This window comes from Pinus tabuliformis, chromosome 3_1 (genome assembly GCF_031772625.1).
Source record: "Pinus tabuliformis cultivar Carrire ecotype Pingquan chromosome 3_1, CPIR1, whole genome shotgun sequence".
Lineage (NCBI taxonomy): Eukaryota > Viridiplantae > Streptophyta > Pinopsida > Pinales > Pinaceae > Pinus > Pinus tabuliformis.
In genome coordinates, this window is record NC_142301.1 from 900,413,804 (window position 1) to 900,435,373 (window position 21,570).

Here is a 21,570-nt window from a genome sequence, read left to right on the forward strand (position 1 = left end):
TCGGGTTATTGGAGCACTATGTTATTGCTCCATTCCATGTGAAATTGCCGACAGCCATTGCCGATAATTAAATTCGAATAATTAAATGGTGAGGATTATTCTGGCAGCGAGTGTGCTTCAGTTGTTCTGATTATTCTGATGCTTTTGATTTTGATAAAAAATAAACAAGTTGAACCTGCACTGAAAACAATAGCATGAACTGTTCAAGCGTTAGATTTTACGACTTAGGTAAAGATCTTATAATTTATATATGTATTATTACTTTCGACGAGCCCATCATATCTTCTAGACACAGTTATTTTTCCAGGAGTCCTAGTTGCGGAAAATTGAGAAGAATTTCAAATTAATCTAATGGAGTAAAGATTGTATTATCTAAACTGTGATTGAGTACGAATGTTATAACTTGAAAAGAGTTAGATTTCACATTTAGTCATAGATAAAGTTGTGGCACTAGTTGGCCCGATTTAACACGTTTCCTTCGTTTAGTATCATAAGGCAGAGGAAGCAAAGACAGTCCTGTTAAATATATGCTTCATTCATGCATCCTTCTTTCCTCCGTTTGCTTAGCTTCTAATAACTTTCTCTCATTAAAGTATTTAAAGCAGTTTTTTACGATTCTACTTAGTCAATCTTCAAGCTACCACAACAAATACTCTAATTCTAAGGTACGCTACTCTCCTCCATGCCTCCTCGTTTCATGAATGAGACAATTATAAATGTCACCCCCATTCCACACAGATACAAAAACATATCTGTGGGCCGCTTCCCTTCGTCTTGCTGCAGTATACGCACTGTTTATCTTGTTGAAGGAATTTCCGTGGTGATATAAATGCTCATCATTGATTATTTATATCAACATGGAAATTCCTTCAACAAATGAGTGATGACTAAATTGATGCAAGATGACAACCAAGTATACCATGCCACTCCCACAACATATATTTATATTTACTTCTCTCATTGATTTAGTTATTGCATTGGTGACTTGTGATTAGTACTTGGTCGTCGTTGACAGCGAGATAAGTATTCCAACACATTCAAATGGTCGACCGTGGAGGGATCTCCTCATTGTAATTTTTTCTAATGATGCATGTGAACCAGAACATCATGTGTGATCTTGCATCAAATGCTGCGTACAATACCAATGCCTTGCTTTCAATGAAAGTTGGCATTGGTATTGTACGTAGCATTTGGCTGCCAATTCTCTGGAATAGCGTTATCTATGATGAGCGTTTTGCCTGTGGAGAGGGTTGTAAGGCGAATGGAGAAGGGAGCACTCAGAGGACCACTGTTCAAAGCCCAATTTGCACCCGATGTTTGTTGCATTGGTTGCCATGTATTGGAGTTTCCCTGAAGAGAATAGAAGCGAAACACGAACGAAGCCGTTAGATAAACTTGTAAGTATAATTGCAATAATCAATATAGCGTATACGATGGGGGCAATTTAATTTAAGTGTGTAAAGCACCCACCTGTTTTAAATCGACCGCTCCTAGGTCGCCATCTCCATTTACGTATTCAACAAGGAGCCCCAGCCAGTAAGCACTGGAGCCCGAATTGACGTGGAAGGCAATATTGGTTCTCTGATATTCACAAGGCACCCTGTTGTATAGCACAAAATGCAGGTGATCTATATATAAGAGGAAGCATTGCAATGCATTGCAGAAGAAAAGATAAGACTAGCTGACTGCAAACCATTTTTTAAAATCATCGACTCATCTGACAAGAGCGAAGATAAATACCTTCGAAACAAAGCAGACACGACTCCAGCATTGAGCAGATCTGTACCTCTACGAGGATCAGACGCCATATCTTGGAAGGCAGTACCGCTGAGAACAAACTGTGATTGCCCAGATGATTCGTCAGCGACCACAACGGTCACTCCCGTTTCGGAACACAGAGGATTGCCGGTGCATTTTACCTGGTTACGCAGACAGAATAGAATAGAACAGAATTTTATGAGTTGATGGAAGATTCTATAAAAAAATCTATCTCTATCTCCAACAACTACGCATACCTGATAGCATGATCCACAGCCTTTTCCTCCTTTGTACAGATCTGGACTTGCTGAAGCCCCTCCCTCAAAAGGATCCCAGAGCCATTTTCAAACGACTAGAATAATGCACCATAGGCTAGGTCTCTAGGAATGCCATAGGTGACTAAATTCAGGGACGGGCATATCTATCTTCCGATTATCTAGCAATAAGTGGCTCAATTCTACGTGTAACTTGTTTTAGTCATTTATCTCACTACGAATATTTTCAACTTTGCATGTCATTCTACCAATTATTTACTATTTGTTGGTGAATATCATTGAATTTCACGAGGATTAAAATTGATTGATTGAGTGATCCAACAATCATAGGGGAAGAGACGTTGATTGGGAAACCCACATTTGGGATTAGGGTATATGTTGCTTGTGTAAATCGATCGATCCAAATCGACCAAAATAACATGCACTGGTTGTTTGACGCCACTTACCTAAACAAAATAGTGCGAGTTCACGAGGGACATCTCAATAAAGTTTGAAGATGGGAAGATCAGTTTTGTAAGAGGTCCAAGCTCGATAACTCTTGAATCATATTCACAGACAAGTTCGAGTGATTGGAATAATCTACAGTATCAGGAAGCCAGGTTCAAGACGCTTAGAGAACGATGGTGTCCAAGATTTTATAGGACAAAAGATTAAAAGGAAGAGGCGTGAACAAAAGTAGATCTGCTTTAGTGAATCTGGTTTCAGTCCAAATTCCAAGGCTAAGTTAAATAGGCAAGAGTCACAAAATATCGTACGAAAACTACTATATAAGCTAAAAAAGGGATGGCATGACTAGAGAGCCTCTACAAAACCAAGAAACAACATGGGAAAAGGTTTAAATATGGACCTTCACGCATTTATTGCAGCCAGGAAACAACTAGATAGATTATTTTAGGTATATTGCATACATCAATTAACAATCTCAAGAGAAAGAGAGCATGAGGTGGACGAATTGTATTGTGATCCATCCATTCTTTGGCGTTTGGGGGCATGTGTATAATCAACCCTCCTACCAACATCGATAGAAATATCTGGACGAAGGATCAAAATTGCGATTGGTGCAATGATATGGTATTGTATGGGTTATGGGAGTGCTCGCCTAAACACCACCAGAATCTCAGATTTATTTAACATTTTTCTAAGAAAATCGAGGTGAAAGGCACCATAGTCTCAAAAACAACTTGAGATTTTTTCCTGAAAGGAACATATCACATGCTGGCGACATCTCTTAGTAAAATTGTTGTGCACTCCCTTAAACAAAAATAGAACAGAGTTGAAACAAGAGAAAGGAGGCAGTATCGGATGTTGATGTAGGCGGGTTGGCCAAGTACCAAACAATAGAGGAAGTATCGGGCATTGGAGCAAGTAGTTTTGAAAAAACTCAAAAGAGCTCCATGGCCAATTAGGTGGCACCATATAATCCAAGTAGTGGGGGCCACATTGCACATTAGGTATCTCATAAGAGTTAAATCCCTTCTTATTTTATGGCCTAACGTGCCTTATCCACCATTGATTGCTTTGGGCATGTGCAAACTCATATTTCCACTCCTGTGCTATCTTGACGCAACACAAAGTAATTCTATAGCAAGGCTACAAAATGCATGGTTACGTCATGAAGTTCTGGTTGATGAATGGAATGATTGTTGTTGCCACAGAAAGGTGGACACAATGTTGGCGAAACTGGGAAGGGAGCTGACAAAGCCATGGACTCAATGTCGGTATATGATAGACAATGATCTCCAATATGGATACCGCAAATTATGTGACTATGATAATGAATTTCTTTGTTGTATCTACTTTCCATTTCATTTACTAGATTCAAGCCCATATACTGATGCCTTTCGCCTTCTCGAAACTAGCATTTCTTATTAGATATAAGCGGTCCGGGTATTGTTTGAAGATTGCTTCGTTGAAGGAGTACGTGAAGGGGTTGTTTACTGCATTGGCACACTGGGTATTATTTACAGGTAGATATAAGCCTGAATATTACTACATTATTGGAATTGGTTACACTCAACAAGGTTAACATGAAAAGTCGGGTGTCTAACAGGATGTTCTTCCAAGACAATTTACTTTCTCTTTTTTGAATGCTAAAGCTCATTATGATATGTGTATACCCTACATATATACACCATCGTTTACAAACAACAGGGAAAAGGATACACATAACTATTATCATTTATTCTGTTTATGGGATTGAAGCAAGTGCCATTACAACTTTGCATAATATGAATAAGTTTTACTTTTATGGATGCTCTAATAGCAAAACCTACGTTGGCACCGGAGGATAGTGATTATATCTTCCTTAAGAAGGAAAATAGTTCCATATTAGCCCTCTTGATATAAGGGCAGTTTATATTTCCAACATCTTCACCCCCTCAGCATGCACCGTTTGCACCCATCAGCATGCACCGTTTGCACCCATCGAAACGAGGGAAAATTAATTTATGTAACCAACTTGGATTTTGTATAAATATACGAACTCAGATAGAGCCAAATATCCCATTCTCTATTTCAGATTTCTTTTATTTAATTTAGTAGACGTAGTTGCATTGTGTCATGTCCTTTGTCTATCAAGTGGTATCAAAGAAGACCCTGGGCCTACTCCCTCACGAGAGGGCCTAGGGACTAGTAGTTCAACAAATTTTGAGTATTTGGTGGGTAGACGCGCCTGTGAATCAACGTAGAGCATCAAGCAACCAACGTCGATTTACCTATGCGTAGAAGTCTTTTGCCACTTAATGTTGAATATGTTGGAAGTTGGAGAGTAGCAATTAAGGAAGGCTAACATTAGCCTCCTAGCTCTAGAAGATATAGGAGACCCAGTCCTGGATGTACCAACGAAAGGGCCTTTGATAATTATAGTCCTGGAGATTATAGGAGGAAGAGTAGGAGCCATGATAGATATGCTAATAGATATCATGAGAGAGAGTGATTATCGTCGTCGAAGTCGAAGCTGAAGTGGTAGAGTGAGTCCTTCCTACAGTCATAGTAGAAGCCGAAATAGAGATGATGAAAGAAGGAAAAGATCTGAGAGTCATTCTATAGACAATGATTGCCCAGTTTGGCACAATCGTTCTCGTTACAGAAGTGCCATGCGATAGGCACGAAGTCCAGATCAGTCTAGTACTTCTAAAGTTCTAAGTCTCTTGCACGTGCAAGTTTATTGCCCAATGCTCAAAGTCTATTTCCAAAGCTTTGGATTGTGTTACCTACTGATTCAATATAATGAAATCAACTTTACAAAGATGTCGTAGATTCAGGTAGATTCAAACACTAATGAAATTCGAATGTGCTTTCGATGTCATAGTCAGTATTACTACTTATGGTGTTGGACACATGATAGATAACTTATGCTAAGTTTGACGAGTTACTGGTTAGTTGTCTAAATTAAGCTGCATATGAGTTATAGATGGTCGTTGTTGTGGCTGATTCAACACTATGAAAAGAAAGAAGACAACATCAAAGTTTTTCCAACGGAAGAGCTAGAGCATGGAGGTGTCTGTAACACCGCGTGGAACAAATTTCTTGTGGAGTAATCAACGTCTCAGCGTTTAGCCAGGAGCGAATTTCCAGTGGTGTGATTTGTTGCAGGATCATTGTTGAAGATTTCAAGTAAAATTATGATGAGCATAACGAAGACAAAGAGAGTTCATGAAGTCACCATTAGTGTGCATAATTTTAAAGAATATGGGGTAAAGTATAATACATTGTGATAGAAAGTTAAATGCGCTTATATATTGTCACATATTGTCACATAATTGACTTTTATATTTGTTGTAACTCACTTGTAGTACTTGACTTGATATTGTTGTAATGAGACATTTTCGTTGTAAAGGGTGCATGATTGGTTGTACTCGACACCCCAAATTTTATTTTTCTGGTGTGTTGTAAGCTTTGTTGATATAAATAGGTAGTGTTTATCCCTCTTAGGTAGAAAGAAAATGTGACGTCAAATTGTGTAATTAATCACTAGATAGATACAAGGGCGTAATTATATTTAAGCTTGATATATAATTGTTGAGTCAATAATCTAGTGTTTATCCCTCTTCAATAGAGAGAGGATGTGACATCAAGTTGTGGAATTAACCACTAATGAGATACGAGGGTGGTAGGTGTACTTGTATCTAAACTTGATGTGCAATTGAAGAACTTAAAATGTGAGATGGAGTCGAAATGTAAGCAACCAGGTTAGAGAGAGTTTATTATGATTGACGAACCATGAAGTGGAAAAGGATTCCTAGAGAATAGGTGAGTACAACAAATGGTACCCATGTACCTTGATAGATGGATTTCTTTTTATATGGACATCAATAATCAATTGTATGTACCTAAAAGAGAGTAAAGAAGAATGTTCACTATGAAGAAAGCATAATGGGAGGTAGTAACAACTCAAGATAATGCTTTTGAATTTCTGTGGATGAGAAGATCAGTTTGCAGAAATATTGACAAATCCCTTAGCAAATATTTTTGGTGAGATAATTAAGGGGGAGAATGTCAGATTTGTTAATTATCTCACCCCTTAGCATCATCACACTGCTTCCATCGCCTTAGTATTCACCGCCTCAACTCACAAAAGTTCGAAGATATTTCCATCATCTTCACCACCTCACCATGCGCTGTTATTTCCCATCACAACTTGAAGGGGAAAAATTGATTTATGTAACCAGCTTGGATTTTGTATAAATATACATGCTTATATAGAGTCAGATATCCCACTCTCTATTTGAGATTTCTTTGTTTAATTTAGCAGTTGTAGTTGCATTGTGATGTGTCCTCTTACTGTTAGTCTAGGATGAATTCATAGTAGGATGTCTTATTTCAAACCAATGCACTTGGCATACACATGATTTCAAATATCTACATGCCCTTTTGGAATTGTGGACAAAACTTGTTATTTTCTAAACTAACATATTGAAAATTAAACTAGACATTTCATCATAGAAGCATTGATATGATGAGAATATGGATGAACTCAAATAAAAAGTGACATAATAAACCATGTCTCATGTTGTACCTTATAAGGGAAAAGCCACATGTTTTCAAATTTGCATCATGCACAACCCCTAGTGTAACATGGCTTGTAAAATTCTTAAAATGGTGTTATTTACAAGACTAATGTTAGCATGATTATATAGTTCAATAATTGTTTCTATCCATTGTTAGAAGTGATTGTGATCAATCTTAATGAAAATATTATTGTCCTAATTTTGGATGTTTTGCACTGATGTAGGCAATTTAAGCAACCATCGAATTCAAGAGTTAAAGAAAACATGAATGCAGTTCAATGGCATTGTTGAGTTTTATTTTGAGTCATATATGGAAACCATATTAAGCTTCTAACACCAATAGTACTAATGAATAGGTTGATCATTCTTACCCTTTTTGTATATATGGGAAGGGTACAAAACCCCATCAGACCAAACTATTTACACCAGAGAAGATATTGGTAATTGAAAAAGGAAAATTTGGGTGCATTAATCACTCCAAGTTTGATACAAAATAAAATGAGAAAGTATGTTGTTAGTAATTCTTTTAAGGAGGCACAAATAATAGTTAATCTCAAAAATTGGTTGAATTCTTGAAGCAAAATTCCTGCAGCATTTGATCCTTTTTCTAATGACAGTGATAACTATAGTGGCAGTTATATATAAGGTCAATCAAAATACATAGGCTTGTGATTATAGGGTTCAACAACTCAACCTATTTTCATATTGCATATTGCTTGGTATTAGGTAACAGGAAAATGTTTTCAACAATCATGGTAGGATAAATAATAGCAAGGGGTTGATACTGATAGTTACCCTTAGTGATTTTGTTCCTTTCTACTAATCAAAAGATAACAAACATGAAGTCATTTTCTGTGTATGTATGCTAGGATAGGTTTTTATACAATTCAAATAGGATATCAAGAAGAAATGTAACCTAAAATGCGAGAACATAAATTAATGAGATTGCAATGAGGTTATATACAAGGATAATGCTTTGTTGGTGAAGAATTTGAATTTTAGCTATGCTTTTTTTTTCTTTTTCTGATTGACTGAATTTTTTCCTTTTTGACTTATATTTGTTGTTGCTTTCCTTTCTCTTTATGAAAGAGAGAATATATATAAAAAGGAAAATTTCCACAAATATTAATTCCATTTCCTTGATGTCCTATAGGTTTGATGGTGATTGTGCTGAGATTGCACAACCATCAATGTGGTGCATGGAAAGGAGCTCTAGATGTTGTTAGAGCACAAATGACACAAGGAGTTTAGGGAACCCCAAAATAAATCCATTAGTGTGGCAAAAGGATAATGAATCTGCAGTTATGAAAGACAAGAATGAATTCACCATGTGACAACAATTATGCAATTATATATATCTTAATGCACTAAGCAAAGTGCATAAATAAGAGGGGGAGGAATATAAAACCATCGAATAGTTCCCCCTTGAATGATACATAAAAATGCATGTGTGACATAGGCTACTATTGTAGCTTCTACAACCCCCATCCAAAAGTTTTCCTATGCCTTGATTTTGGAGCCTACCTTCTAATCATAAAATTATATTTTTATTGTCGTTAAGTATTTCCTTTGATTTTGAAGACTCATCATTATATGTAGTGCTTCTGACGTTTTGATAAGGTTGCTTTGATGATGAATAAGTCTTGTCAATGACAATTTAACTACTTTAAGCACAAGCCATCTCCTGCCCTCATATGGCACTTACTATTAGTCTTCCCTCTAGAGACTACGCAATCCACTACCATTGGAAACTACAAAATGCCTTGAGGATCAAAGTTGTTCAGTTATTGAAGGTTGGAAGTCACTCAGCACAGAAGTTGCGCTAATCCCTCTCTCACAATCAAGAATGCACAATCCACTAAGACAGTGAACTGTGTAATCTCTCGTTGCTAGGAATTGGACAATCCCCTTTAGTAGTGTGAATGTTCAGTTTCTCGAAATAATTGAAGTGCTCAACCCTGGAAAATGGGGAGTTCATAATTAATGTTTGATAAGTGGCACAAAGTTGTTATTTTCGATATTAACACAAGTGTCACTTTTTCCTTGAGTTTAGGCATGTGCGCCATAAACCCTAACCTAACCCCCAAAGAGCTAGATCAATATAATAGACACTTTTAGAGATATTTTTCACATTTCACATTGGATCTCTGGCATTCCCAATGAGATTAAGGAGCTTTCGACTTAGTTTGCAACACTTTTCCTAGTAAGTTTTCCATGTGTCACTTTTCGTCATTTTTTCTACCTCTTTTGATTTCATAAGTGTTATTTGGCTCAATTACTTTCACAGTAGGTGGTATTTCTATTTTTATTAGCTTGTACAAGTGTTGTTTCAGTATATCGTTCACTTTTTACGAGTGTGGCATTGACTTCTTGCATTTTTCCTACCACCAGTTGCTGTTGCTAGGCCATTTTGTGCATTTATGCTTTCCCTTTGGCATGATAATTTATGGCCCATGCTATTCACTTATCTAACTCACCTTGAGGCTGATCTGCACTTATTTCTACCCTAACATTCAAGTCTTCAAGTTTTTCTCTCTCCTTCCTAGGTAGATCTAAGTAATCTTGAGCAACTTCTACCCCTTCCAACTACGCATTTCATAAGTTCAAAGCTCAAGCATCACCCTTCGCCTCTGATATTATGCAGTGAATAGAAACTAGCTTTCCTAACTATGCATTACGTTGCTCCAAGCCTCAAGCCTCAACCTTGGCCACTCTTCCCTTAGTATCCCCAGTTTGGACTGTGCATTACGTAGTCTCAAACTTCAAGCTCCTCCCTTACCTACTGAAACTACACAATGCATAGTTCATGAGTACAATCTGCCTCCTTGAGCCCATAAACTATGCAATAACTCTCTTTAGTGAGTGTGTTGCTGCTTTTTCCTTGATGAATCAACTGAACTACTTTATCTAATTTGTTCTTGCCTCGAGTGCATCCTTTGATACAGGTGCTACAGGTTTTAAGTTCATCTCTCTTTTATCAAGTGTTGTCATCATGCCTCCAAAGAGGTAAACCTCAAAGGATACTATAGAGAGAAGCACCACTGAATTATTTGAGAGTACTACAATCACCATGCCTATTTTATTTGACACTCAACTCTTCATCGAAAAGGATTCATATATTACATGGAATGTAGTGAAGTATGCATTATAGCTACCAGTTTCAAAGTAGATCTAGAGTATAGATAGGTAAACATAAATGTTTAGAAGTCAAGATTTCATAAAGCTACATGCATGTTCCCAATATTCCCTTGTAGAGATATCATGAACTGGATTCTGTTTCACATACATACAAAGAGCATGAACCTAAGCAGTTCCAATGGACATCAACTTGCTTCATATATGGCCCATGATATTCATCAGATGTATCATTTGCCCAATAAATAAGCATGCATGGATTCTCATTTTTATGCAATCACCAATTATTAGAGCACCTAGGATGTTATCAAAACTTGGGTGAAAGAGCCATCTAAATTCCACCTAACACCCAACAATACAAGACTAAATCTCTTAGAAATGTGTTCCAGTACCTGATTGTATTATGTTGTCGGATATATGGTTAGAAGAGTACAAAGACCTTCCCTCAAGGTTGGATATATATGTTGCATTAGATTGTGAATAAGGGGAAGGTGTTCAAATGTTCATATTTGTTGGCTCAACAAATTAAGATCAATGTGACTAATGAAAATAATCCTTCTAAGAACAAAATCTAGATTCTATATGTCTGTATACCTGTTAGATGGTGTTTGTGCTCAGAATTATTTCCCTGTCATGAGATGGACTTGGAAACCAAAAGATTCCTCATAGTATTGTACCAGATGATTTTTAGGACAAGCCACCTTCCATGTCCCGTGAGGCTATGGACTCAGTTGCAGAACTTGTCGATTATTTTTCCTCGCTTAATGGAACCTACTTAGGGTTTTCAGTTGTCACAAGTTATCACATCTTTTACCAGGGCATGCCACTAATAAATTGGTCATGAGGGAGATTGTGTTCCATCCTTCTATGGGCTTATCAATAGTATTGCAAGGAAAAAGAAAACACATTTCCCCACTTTTCCTTTGGAAGTGGGCTCTTACGAAATTAAGAATCTGAAGGTTGCATAAAATGAAGGTAATGAGTTGGAGAAGTTTAGGTTTAGCCTCACGGAGTACCATCAATATGATCTCAGAAGAATTTTAAAGCAACATTTTACTAAGATACATTTCAATTGGCCATGTGGGTCCTACTCTAGACCAGAGGAGCAGAAGATTAATAACTCTTATAATGCCTCTAGGCCTCACACACCAGTAAGACATGCAGGTCCATGATATGAGACTCTAGAGAAGGAAGCCACCTTGAAAGTAGGGCAATTAGAGAAGTGTAGCCTAGTGAGCATAAAGTATAAAAGGAAGGTTGTACACAGTCCAACAGAGGAGCAAAGCCGTAAATTCAAAGTATATCCAGCAATATTGAAAGCGACTATGGCATCAGAGAGAAAGAGGAAACAAAAGAGGTAAGAAGAAGCTCAGAGACAAAATGGAGAACAAGAGGAAAGGTAGATGCAGGAAGAAGAAATAAGAAGAAGAAACAATGTTGAAGAAAGATGAAAAAGAAGAGAAAAATCCACTACAAGAAGAAGATAACAAACAATAATAGAATAAAGAACTTGCCGAGGAGATTGAAGAATATATAGTCATTCAAGACATGGAGGTAGAGTTGGAACAACAAAATCAGGATGTTGGTCTTATACCTTATACAAAATAAATCGTCATTGAGTGTCCCCCTCCTCTTGCATAAGGGTAATCTCTAGATGCTGAAGATTATATTTCTCCTCTTGATGACATTCAAGTCAAGGATATTTGTAGCTTAACTTTCGATGATATTTAAAGGAAAATTTTCCATGCAAAAAGGAAGCAATTTCTGGGTGACCTCACACATCTTTCTTTCATCAATAAGGAGAAGGTGATTATAATGGACACAAGGAGGAATCCTGAAGCAATTGTTACAGCTAACTTGGCCTTTATAGGAGCTTAAAAAGCAAACACAAAGTATTTTATGGGTGAATATAAACAAATGGAAAAGAATTGAGAAGCTGCAAGGCAACATATAGATAAACGCTAGGTAGAGACCAAAATTATGGCTCCCACACATGTATACTTAGAAGAGATTCAAGAAGTTATACTTGGTGAATTACTAGAATTGGGAGAAACCATGAGGAACCCCTATGAAGAGTTGGTCATCGTGCAAAATGCAGTTGTCTTGTTGAACGACATGAAAATAAAAACAAGGAAAAATGCAGAAGCTCTCAAATTCATTCACATAGTTATCACTACAATGCATTGATGGGGAATGAAGTACAAAGATGCACCTCTCGAGTTGGTTAAGAAAACAAGATAGCAAGTTGAGTTGGAGAAAGTTGAAGCGCAGATTCTTATATAAAGAAAAAAACAACTCAACACATTCATAGCCAACATTTTATCCTCTTATGCACGTTTGTACAATAGTATGGATTCTTTAGTGAAATCTCATAAGACCCCTTCAATTGGGGCATTCACTGGATCAAAAGGTAGAAACCCTATCACGGAGGAAGTCTTAGAATATTTAGACAAATTGAGGAATATTTATACCAAAGAGGACCTAGAATTCAACAAACATAGCATGCAGAAATATATTGGTGGCCCTACAAGGATTAACACTATGTTGTTCTTATTGATGAAGGAAACACAAACTGGATCCAAAACTATATACCCATATGCAATAGAGGATAAAGTCTTCTTTCAGTCTAATCCTTTCACGTAGTTTGAGGAAATTGTCGCATAATACAAAACTTAGCATCGCTATGTGACTGAGGATCTACAAGTTGAAGTTGTTGAGCTAGAGTTTCCTAAAACTCAAGCTTCATATGTTTATTTTGTCTTATTAGGCTCTAGCCATTTTTGTTTCATACTGGGTTTTGTAATATTGTATTTGAAATAAATATGTAAGTGGAAGTCCAAGTGTCAATTGTGGAATATGAAAGGTCATTAGTTATTAAAAGACAAGGAAGTCATAGAGTCACGAGGGAAGTCCAAAGTTCACAAATGGAGATAAATGGTCATCTCATATATCTTATAAATACACCTTGATAACTCATGCAAAGGGCTTGGAATCGAAATCTTGGGAGCTCTATTTGGAGCCTTGGCTTCTATTGGTTAGCATAGGAGGATTGTATTTCTTTTCAGAAACAAGTGTTGGCTTCATGTTCCACTACTGGGGCTAGTGTCTTGTCAATTGTAAATGTATGTATGGAGCTTTCACTTTTAATAAAAGCTCAGAGTTTGCATGCCTTCACGTATATGTCGTGGATGAATTAAGACTAATTTTTTTATGCTTGTGATATGCGTCATTTTATTTACGCTAATTATTATGAACTAATTTGTTTTATTTAGTATGAATCTTGTTGAATGTTTTTTGTTATTTTATTTCGATCATGGTTATATTGTGAACTATTTTGCAGGTTAACTTATGATTCTCTTTTACTGCTCGTGCATATATTATAAGCTAAGTATTATTACATGATTCCAAGTGGCTAAATTTCTTTCCCTTCAATGTGATGAAAGCTCTCATGCATTACACTTAACACTCCACAAAGTTCATACACTTGTTTCTACCAAATTTATGTATAATTCATTATATGTGTTTATCACAACCAAGGCACATTATTAAACACACCACTTTGGTAATCAATCGTATTCTGGTTGGGGTTCCTACTCCAAATAGTGTGGGGTGTAATTGGGACTTCACATCGGGGAGACCCCCTCCCCTGTTGGTAGCTTCTAGAACCATCAAAACTACTTAGCTGGAATGTGGAATAGGATGGTGAGCCTGAAACTCATTGGGGCCTGTATGCCTTTGTATGTATCTACATGCTAGTCAAATGTACCAAGTTATGAATATGGTTAAGGTTGGTGTGCTTATGTAATGGGTTTGAGGATCATGATTATTAGGTTGGTGAGCCAAGAATTTCCTCTAGGATGGTCTGGCTGTATGTATGTATGTGTCTTTGTGTTGGGGTTGGTGTGCCCACATGTTTATCGTTTTTTATTCTATGAGGCTAGAAAGCTCAATGTGGTGAATATGTTTATTTCATGCATATTAATAAACACATAATGGCTACTTACTAGCTCAGATGAAAGTATTACGAAGTGCCAATACTCCATGACAATAAAAAGTTTTCTTGATGGGAAGGTTATATTATAATATTATTATAATAAAAAAGGGGAAACATGTCTATAAAAGGAATTCTCCCCTATTTAGTGTGGGGCAGTGAGTTAGAAAATTGGACTGGATACCCAAGATGTCAGTAAGACTCCTAGAGCTGTAGAGTTGATATCATCCCTATCTAGTAGTAATATGCCCTAGAGGTGGTGGCATAGACTAAGGGACTGCGGGTGTAGAAAAGGGTGTGTGCCACTTGGGCGCAGGATGATATCCTAGAGAATGGAACCTTTCGGGCTTGATATGAGAGCTTGGAGGGTGCCTAGATACCAATCAGGGTAGTAGAAACTCCTGGAACCACATGACTATAGATATTATTGGCCTTCTGAGTAAGATGACTTGGAGGTGGTGGCACATCCTAAGCAAATGTGGGTGCAGAGAAGGGTGCGAACTACTTGAGCACAAGTTGACGGGGAATGTGAGCCTAGAGGTTGGAGACTGTAGAGTTTGGTACATTGGCTCTATCATGTTCAGTATGAGATATGTTCTTGGCTCAAGAATCCAATACCAAGTGGAGTCATTGCCCCAACTCAGGGTGACCAATTGCTGAAGAAATTGGAGAAAAACATTCTATCACTAAGAGGAATGTCAGAGGTCCACAACTAGTTGGCGAATTTCACACGATAAGTACTTGAACATGTTACGTGCATGTTTGGCATGTCTATTTTGATATTGTTACATGGTCCTCTTTATGTATTATGGCTTCTTGTGAACATAATTATGTTTTATAGCTAATAGATGCATATGTATTCAATTATGCTTGAAATTGTTGTTGACAGTAATTTGGAAGTATTTTGTATTGTTGCTGTTATGGTTATTTTACTATTACATGGCTAATTTGTGTACATAAATGAGATGCTATGGTTAATTTCATTTTTAGCGGTTTTTTTTTTTAAATGTTGAGTAGTGTGAACGGAGTCACTTACTGAGAGGTTTGGGGAAATTATAGGTACTAAAAGTTGCATGCAGTTGTGGATGTCTCCTGTAGTCTAAACCTTGTGGATGTTGCATGGTATCAACCTTAAACTTCTCCGTACTCTAATTAATATCTTTAATGGAGGTAGATCACATGATTGAGCAACATTATAATTTAGTAAGAGTTATTCCAATTATTTTGATATCAAAGCTTGACATCGTATTCAAAATATGTCTTCCAATTTATGAAAGAGTTCCATATAAAATGGTTATGTGGTAAATGATAAAGCATTATTAAGTCATGTAGTGTGCTGTAACATGCTTTATTTTTGCTAAGTTAATCGTTATTTTATAAAAGAGGGTATGAAAAGATAAACAAAAAAATGGAAATTTGAAAAAATAGAAAATAAAAAGAGATGAAATAAAGCCCCACCAAAAGAAAATAAAAAAAAATGTATAAGTGTGCCTGTTTAAATGCCACTTCATGAAATAAATTTCATTTGTAATAAATAAAGGTTTTGTGTGCAGCTTGTTTTAATGCCACAAACTTTCCTTTTGTGATCCAGGTGGATATTGGTGGCCACCTGCCAAGTCCACCTGGACCCCCACCATTGTCCTTCTCAGCCTTTTCAGTTTCCTTAATTGTAGCACAACTTACTATTTTTAGCAGTTTTTCGGGTCCTGAACTTCCGGAGCCGTTTTGAGGTCCTAAACGACGTTTTTTTGGGATTCTGGGGCAACATGGGTTCATGGACCGATGTTGCCTCCCAAAGTGGTAGTACTCGGATAGATCTTTCTAACGAGCTATCGTACGCGTCAAACGGAGATCGTATGCCAAAGTTACGACCCCGAGAAATTGATGTACCAATTTACCCAAACGGGGCCCACAATTTGGCGTTCGTCTTCTAGGGTAAGATTTCGGAATGTTAAGGGTTTTCCATTGTTTCTCAACAATAAATAGGCCTTCGAGCCTCATTGTAACACAGTTTTTAGAACAGTTCAGAGGCATGTAGCCATCACATCTCTTCTCAGAGATAAGCTACCGTCGCCCTAGCTGGTTTATTTCCATTTCTGGTTGTAAGCATATTTCAGTATTTTCCATTAATGAAATGAAGTATTATTTCCGCTACATCTTTGTGTATATGGTTATCTCTGTAATTTGTTGCGTTCCTGTTTAAATCCGGATCAGTGGTATCAGAGCGGTCTGCTTTTTCTCTGTTTTTCTTTGCATGTCCCCAACAAGGTCGGGATATAAGGAGTTAAGGCTTGAACTGGTTGAACCTTTGCAAGACCAGCCTCGCAAATCCCGACGGCCTCCCATGGCAGACGAGAAGAAAGACGAGGGGGCAGGAGATCCCATCAAAATCTTGCTCGAAGAAGCCCTCGAGCGACAACGGAACGCGATGATGGACAACTTTGCCCAGATCCTTCAGCGGCTACCCAGAAGCAACGCATCGGCTTCCAGTAGCTACTCTGGAAATGCCACACCCTTTAAGGTACAAGTTAATTTTGAAATCCCCATATTTGAGGGTCAGATAGACGCAGATGCCGTAGATAAATGGTTAAATCTGCTAGAGGGTTATTTTTCTGTTCATGAATTTTCGAGTCGGGAAAAGATTGTTTTTGCTCTTCTCAAAGCAGCCCCCCACGTCAAGGACTGGTGGGAAACCTACTGCGAGTAGAAGGATGAAAGTACTGGCTCACTATTTTCAACCGCACCCACCTGGGATTCGTTCCGGGATGCCATCAAGGAGCATTACTACCCTGTCGGAAGCTATGAGGATGAATACATAAAGTGGACCACGCTGCGGCAGGGAAGGGACCAGGACGTGCCGGAGTTCACCAATCTTTTCCATACCCTTCGCACAAAGTTGGGTATCAAGGATTCGGAGCAACATTTGATACTCAAATACCGCGGCTGCCTGCACAAGTACATCCAGGAAGAAATACAATTCCTAAACATCCCCTCGCTCGGCGCAGCATACCGATATGCCGTCAAGGTCGAGCAGAAGTTGAAACAAAAGAAGCGAGACTTTGGATCTGCGAATCCAAAGCAGGGGAAAGGTGCCCCTAAACCACAGAACAAAGGACAAAGCCAAGGCGGGACAGCCCAAGAAAACCAGCCGAAGCTGCAAGCAAAGAACAGCGCCGCGAAGCCGAGAAAGGACACTGGAAAATGGTGCGAGTTCCATAAGAGCTCCACTCACAACACAAGTGAGTGTCGGGCCAAGCAGTCACTGGTGGCTGAGCTAAAGGTTTCAGAATCAGATGCATGTTCCGACTCTGAGTCAGAACCCGATAAGGGGTATGAAAAAGGGAAGCAGATCATTGATGCGGATCCCAGCGCCACTGTTGCTACTGCAAAGATCCAGAAAAATGAACCCGAAGATCCAGAGGAGGAGGAGCGTCTCTTCCACTCCCAAATGTGGGTAAAGCGCTCCCCGATACAGTTCATTGTTGATAGCGGGAGTCAAAAGAACCTCATTTCGGCAGAGGTCGTGAAGCGGTTGGGCTTACCGACCACAACACATCCACAACCATACACCATTAGGTGGCTTCACCAAGGACGAGATCTTCGCGTGAGCCAGCAGTGTCGCCTTCCATACAACATCAAGCCCTTCACGGATGAGGTATTGTGTGACATTGCTCCCCTTGAAGTTTGTGATGTATTACTAGGACAACCATACTTGTGGAAGCAACATGCTGTGTATGAATCAAGGCCCCGTGCTGTTATTATTACATTGGGAAATAAGTTGTTCAGGATACCAGAGGTAGCACCACCTGCCGCCATCTCTTTGATTACTGCAAAACAATGCAGTAAGATCATTTCCAAAACCAGGAAATTTGTTTTCCTGATGATACGCCCTCAAGGAAAGAAGAAGACAGTGGCCGCGACCTCCAAACGGGGTCCCTCTGCACGACAACTACAGATGGACAAGGTTATGGAGGAGTACGAGGACATCTTCACCTCCCCGGCAGGGGTTCCTCTGCACTCTCAAGTCAAGCACTCCATCGATCTGACCCCAGGTGTGCCGCTACCCAATGGACCAATTTATCGGTGCTCCGTTCTAGAGAACAATGAAATCAAGAGACAGATTTAGGAGCTCCTGCAGAAAGGTCACATCCGTCCGAGTTCATCGCCCTGTGGGAGCCCGATCGTGTTGGTACAGAAGAAGGATGGGACGTGGAGACTCTGTATTGACTATCGGGCGCTGAACAAGATCACTGTCCGTAATAGGTACCCGATCCCGCGGATTGATGACTTCCTAGACCAACTAAAGGGGGCGAAATATTTCAACAAGATCGATCTGAAGTCAAGATATCACCAGGTACCAATCGAACCCTCCGATGTGTGGAAGACTGCCTTCAAATCCAAGGAGGGCCTCTTTGAATGGTTGGTCATGCCTTTCGGATTGACGAATGCTCCTGCAACCTTTATGAGGCTAATGGATGACATCTTGCGACCATTCACCAACTCCTTTGTAGTAGTATACTTGGATGACATTCTGATCTTCAGCCAGAGTTGGGAAGAGCACCTCCACCACATCCGACAAGTTCTCCAAACACTGCGGCAACACAAGCTATGTGCCAATTTGGAGAAATGCACTTTTGGCATGACCCAGGTTCAGTATCTGGGATACATCATTGATGAACAGGGGGTGCATGTCGATCCAGCCAAGATCCAAGTCATTCGGGATTGGCCCTCTCCAACCACTCTAACAAAGCTCTGCAGCTTCCTAGGTCTTGCCAACTTCTACCGCAGGTTTGTGTTGGGGTTTTCTCATATTTCTTGGCCCTTGAGTCAAGTCACCAAGGGCGGGGCGAAAGAAAAATTCTTTTGGTCTGAATCTCAACAGAAGGCATTCAGGGAGTTGAAGGATCGCCTTTGCACGGCACCAGTGCTCGCGTTACCAGATTTACAACAACCATTTGAGGTCGAGACAGATGCCTCTAACTATGCTATTGGGGCAGTCCTTACTCAACATGGACATCCAGTGGCATATCACAGTGAAACACTTTCAGACACAGTCCGGAAGTACCCCACTTATGATAAAGAGATGTATTCCATTGTATAGGCCTGCCGACAATGGAAGCATTACATTTTGGGGAAGGAAACGGTCATCCACACAGACCACCGACCTCTGCAGTTCATACAGACCCAAGGGAAATTGCAGAATGATCGCCATCAGAAGTGGTCTACATACCTGCAACAGTTTCACTTGAATATCAAGTATAAAAAGGGCAGCACCAATAATGTTGCAGATTGCCTCAGTCGGCCACCGATCATGGCGCTAACCACCGTGCTCAACTCTTGTGGGCACGAGACTTCTGATTGGCCACTTCTCTACAAAAGCGACCCAGAATTCGGTCACACATACCAGACACTCTTGGAGGGTCGATAGGTTGCAGATTTTCACCTCCAGGATGCCCTATTATGCCACCTCGGTCACCTTTGTGTTCCTTCAAGCGAGCATGCCAAGATGATTTGGGAAGCACACTACAGTCGGGCTGCTTGGCATTTCGGGGTCGAGAAAACAGTGGCAGTACTGCAAAATTATTTCTATTGGCCGAATCTTCGACAAGATGTTGGGAAGTACATCCGATCATGTACTTCCTGTGCCATTGCCAAACCGACCATTAAGAAGCATGTCCTCTATACCCCGTTGCCTACCCCTAGTCGACCTTGGGAATCCATCTCCATGGATTACATGTCAGGCCTTCCTTCCACTAAGCATGGAAATGACTGTGTTTTTGTGGTCGTCGACAGGTTCTCGAAGATGGCCATTATGATGGCCTGCAAGAAGAATATCACAGCAGAAGCCACTGCTAAACTCTTCTTTGAACGAGTGTGGGTGCACTTTGGGATCCCACAGTCTATCATCTCGAATCGGGACAGTCGGTTTCTCAGCACATTTTGGTCCAGTCTCTGGTCAATGCTGGACACCAAACTCACGAAGTCCACAGCCTTCCATCCTCAAACTGATGGCCAGACAGAGGTTGTCAACAGGATGATTGTGCACATTCTGCGCAGTATAACTCAAAGCATCCACGCACATGGGACGAGAGCCTCCCCTATGTTCAACACAGCTACAACCGAGCTCTTCACAGCTCCACTGGCCATAGCCGTTTTCAGGTGGGTTTGGGATTCCAACCACTATGCCCCATTGATGTGGCCATGCCCCTTGCAGCTACTCACATGAATTCAGCTCATGTCTAGTCCGAAACAGATAAGGCCACCAGCTTCATTAAGCGCATCCAACATATTCACCAGCAGGTCCATGACATTCTTGAGAAATCAAACGCCAAGTACAAGCAGCGACATGATCAACACCGGGTGCCACACAAGTTTCAGGTGGGTGACAAAGTCTGGTTGCATTTGCAAAAGGAACGCCTTACTGGAGCCTATCGGAAATTGAGACCACTCCGATATGGTCCTTACACCATTACTAAGGCTATGGGAGACAATGCATTTGAGCTCAGCATTCCCCCATTCCTTGGCCTGCACCCAATGTTCAATGTGGATCGCCTTCGGCCATACTTTCCACCATTGCTAGACACATCTGACATTGCAGAACAGCTCAAACCCACAGAATTAAATCCAGATTGCATGGAACAAGCTGCAACTGATCGGATCATGGACACACAGATCAAGAACACTCGCCAACAGAATATCCAACTGTATCGAGTTGTCAAAGCAGGCCAACTCCTTCAGTAGGGCAAGTGGCTCACCAGGGAACAAGTTCAGCAGAAGTTTCCTCATCTCATGGAGGAGCTCAACGCAATGGGGACCATTGCTTCCTAACGGGGGAGGAATGATCCAGGTGGATATTGGTGGCCACCTGCCAAGTCCACCTGGACCCCCACCATTGTCCTTCTCAGCCTTTTCAGTTTCCTTAATTGTAGCACAACTTACTATTTTTAGCAGTTTTTCGGGTCCTGAACTTCCAGAGCCGTTTTGAGGCCCTAAACGACGTTTTTTTGGGATTCTGGGGCAACATGGGTCCATGGACCAATGTTGCCTCCCAAAGTGGTAGTACTCGGATAGATCTTTCTAACGAGCTATCGTATGCGTCAAACGGAGATCGTATGCCAAAGTTACGACCCCGGGAAATTGATGTACCAATTTACCCAAACGGGGCCCACAATTTGGCGTTTCGTCTTCTAGGGTTAGATTTCGGAATGTTAAGGGTTTTCCATTGTTTCTCAACAATAAATAGGCCTTCGAGCCTCATTGTAACACAGTTTTTAGAACAGTTCAGAGGCATGTAGCCATCACATCTCTTCTCAGAGATAAGCTACCATCGCCCTAGCTGGTTTATTTCCATTTCTGGTTGTAAGCATATTTCAGTATTTTCCATTAATGAAATGAAGTATTA

At 39.8% G+C, this 21,570-nt stretch overlaps 1 protein-coding gene across 1 annotated transcript; it reads right to left on the reverse strand.

The window, feature by feature from the left end:
• Positions 1–1,155: 1,155 nt before the first annotated feature.
• Positions 1,156–3,738, reverse strand: LOC149190547 (expansin-B16-like). The gene is made up of 5 exons (XM_089410546.1): positions 3,643–3,738; positions 2,016–2,078; positions 1,741–1,919; positions 1,471–1,600; positions 1,156–1,350 (listed from the first exon to the last, which is right to left on the reverse strand). Exons 1-5 carry the CDS (start codon positions 3,736–3,738, stop codon positions 1,156–1,158), a joined length of 663 nt encoding a protein of 220 aa, XP_089266672.1.
• Between the last annotated feature and the right edge of the window lie 17,832 nt (positions 3,739–21,570).

Excerpts from the sequence above, each read along its gene's own strand:
- LOC149190547 (XM_089410546.1), bottom strand. The coding sequence starts at position 3,738 with ATGGCTTTGTCAGCTCCCTTCCCAGTTTCGCCAACATTGTGTCCACCT. Across the intron at positions 1,601-1,740 it reads GTGTCTGCTTTGTTTCGAAG|GGTGCCTTGTGAATATCAGA; the intron begins GTATTTATCTTC and ends GCTATACAACAG. Across the intron at positions 1,351-1,470 it reads GAGCGGTCGATTTAAAACAG|GGAAACTCCAATACATGGCA; the intron begins GTGGGTGCTTTA and ends TATTCTCTTCAG.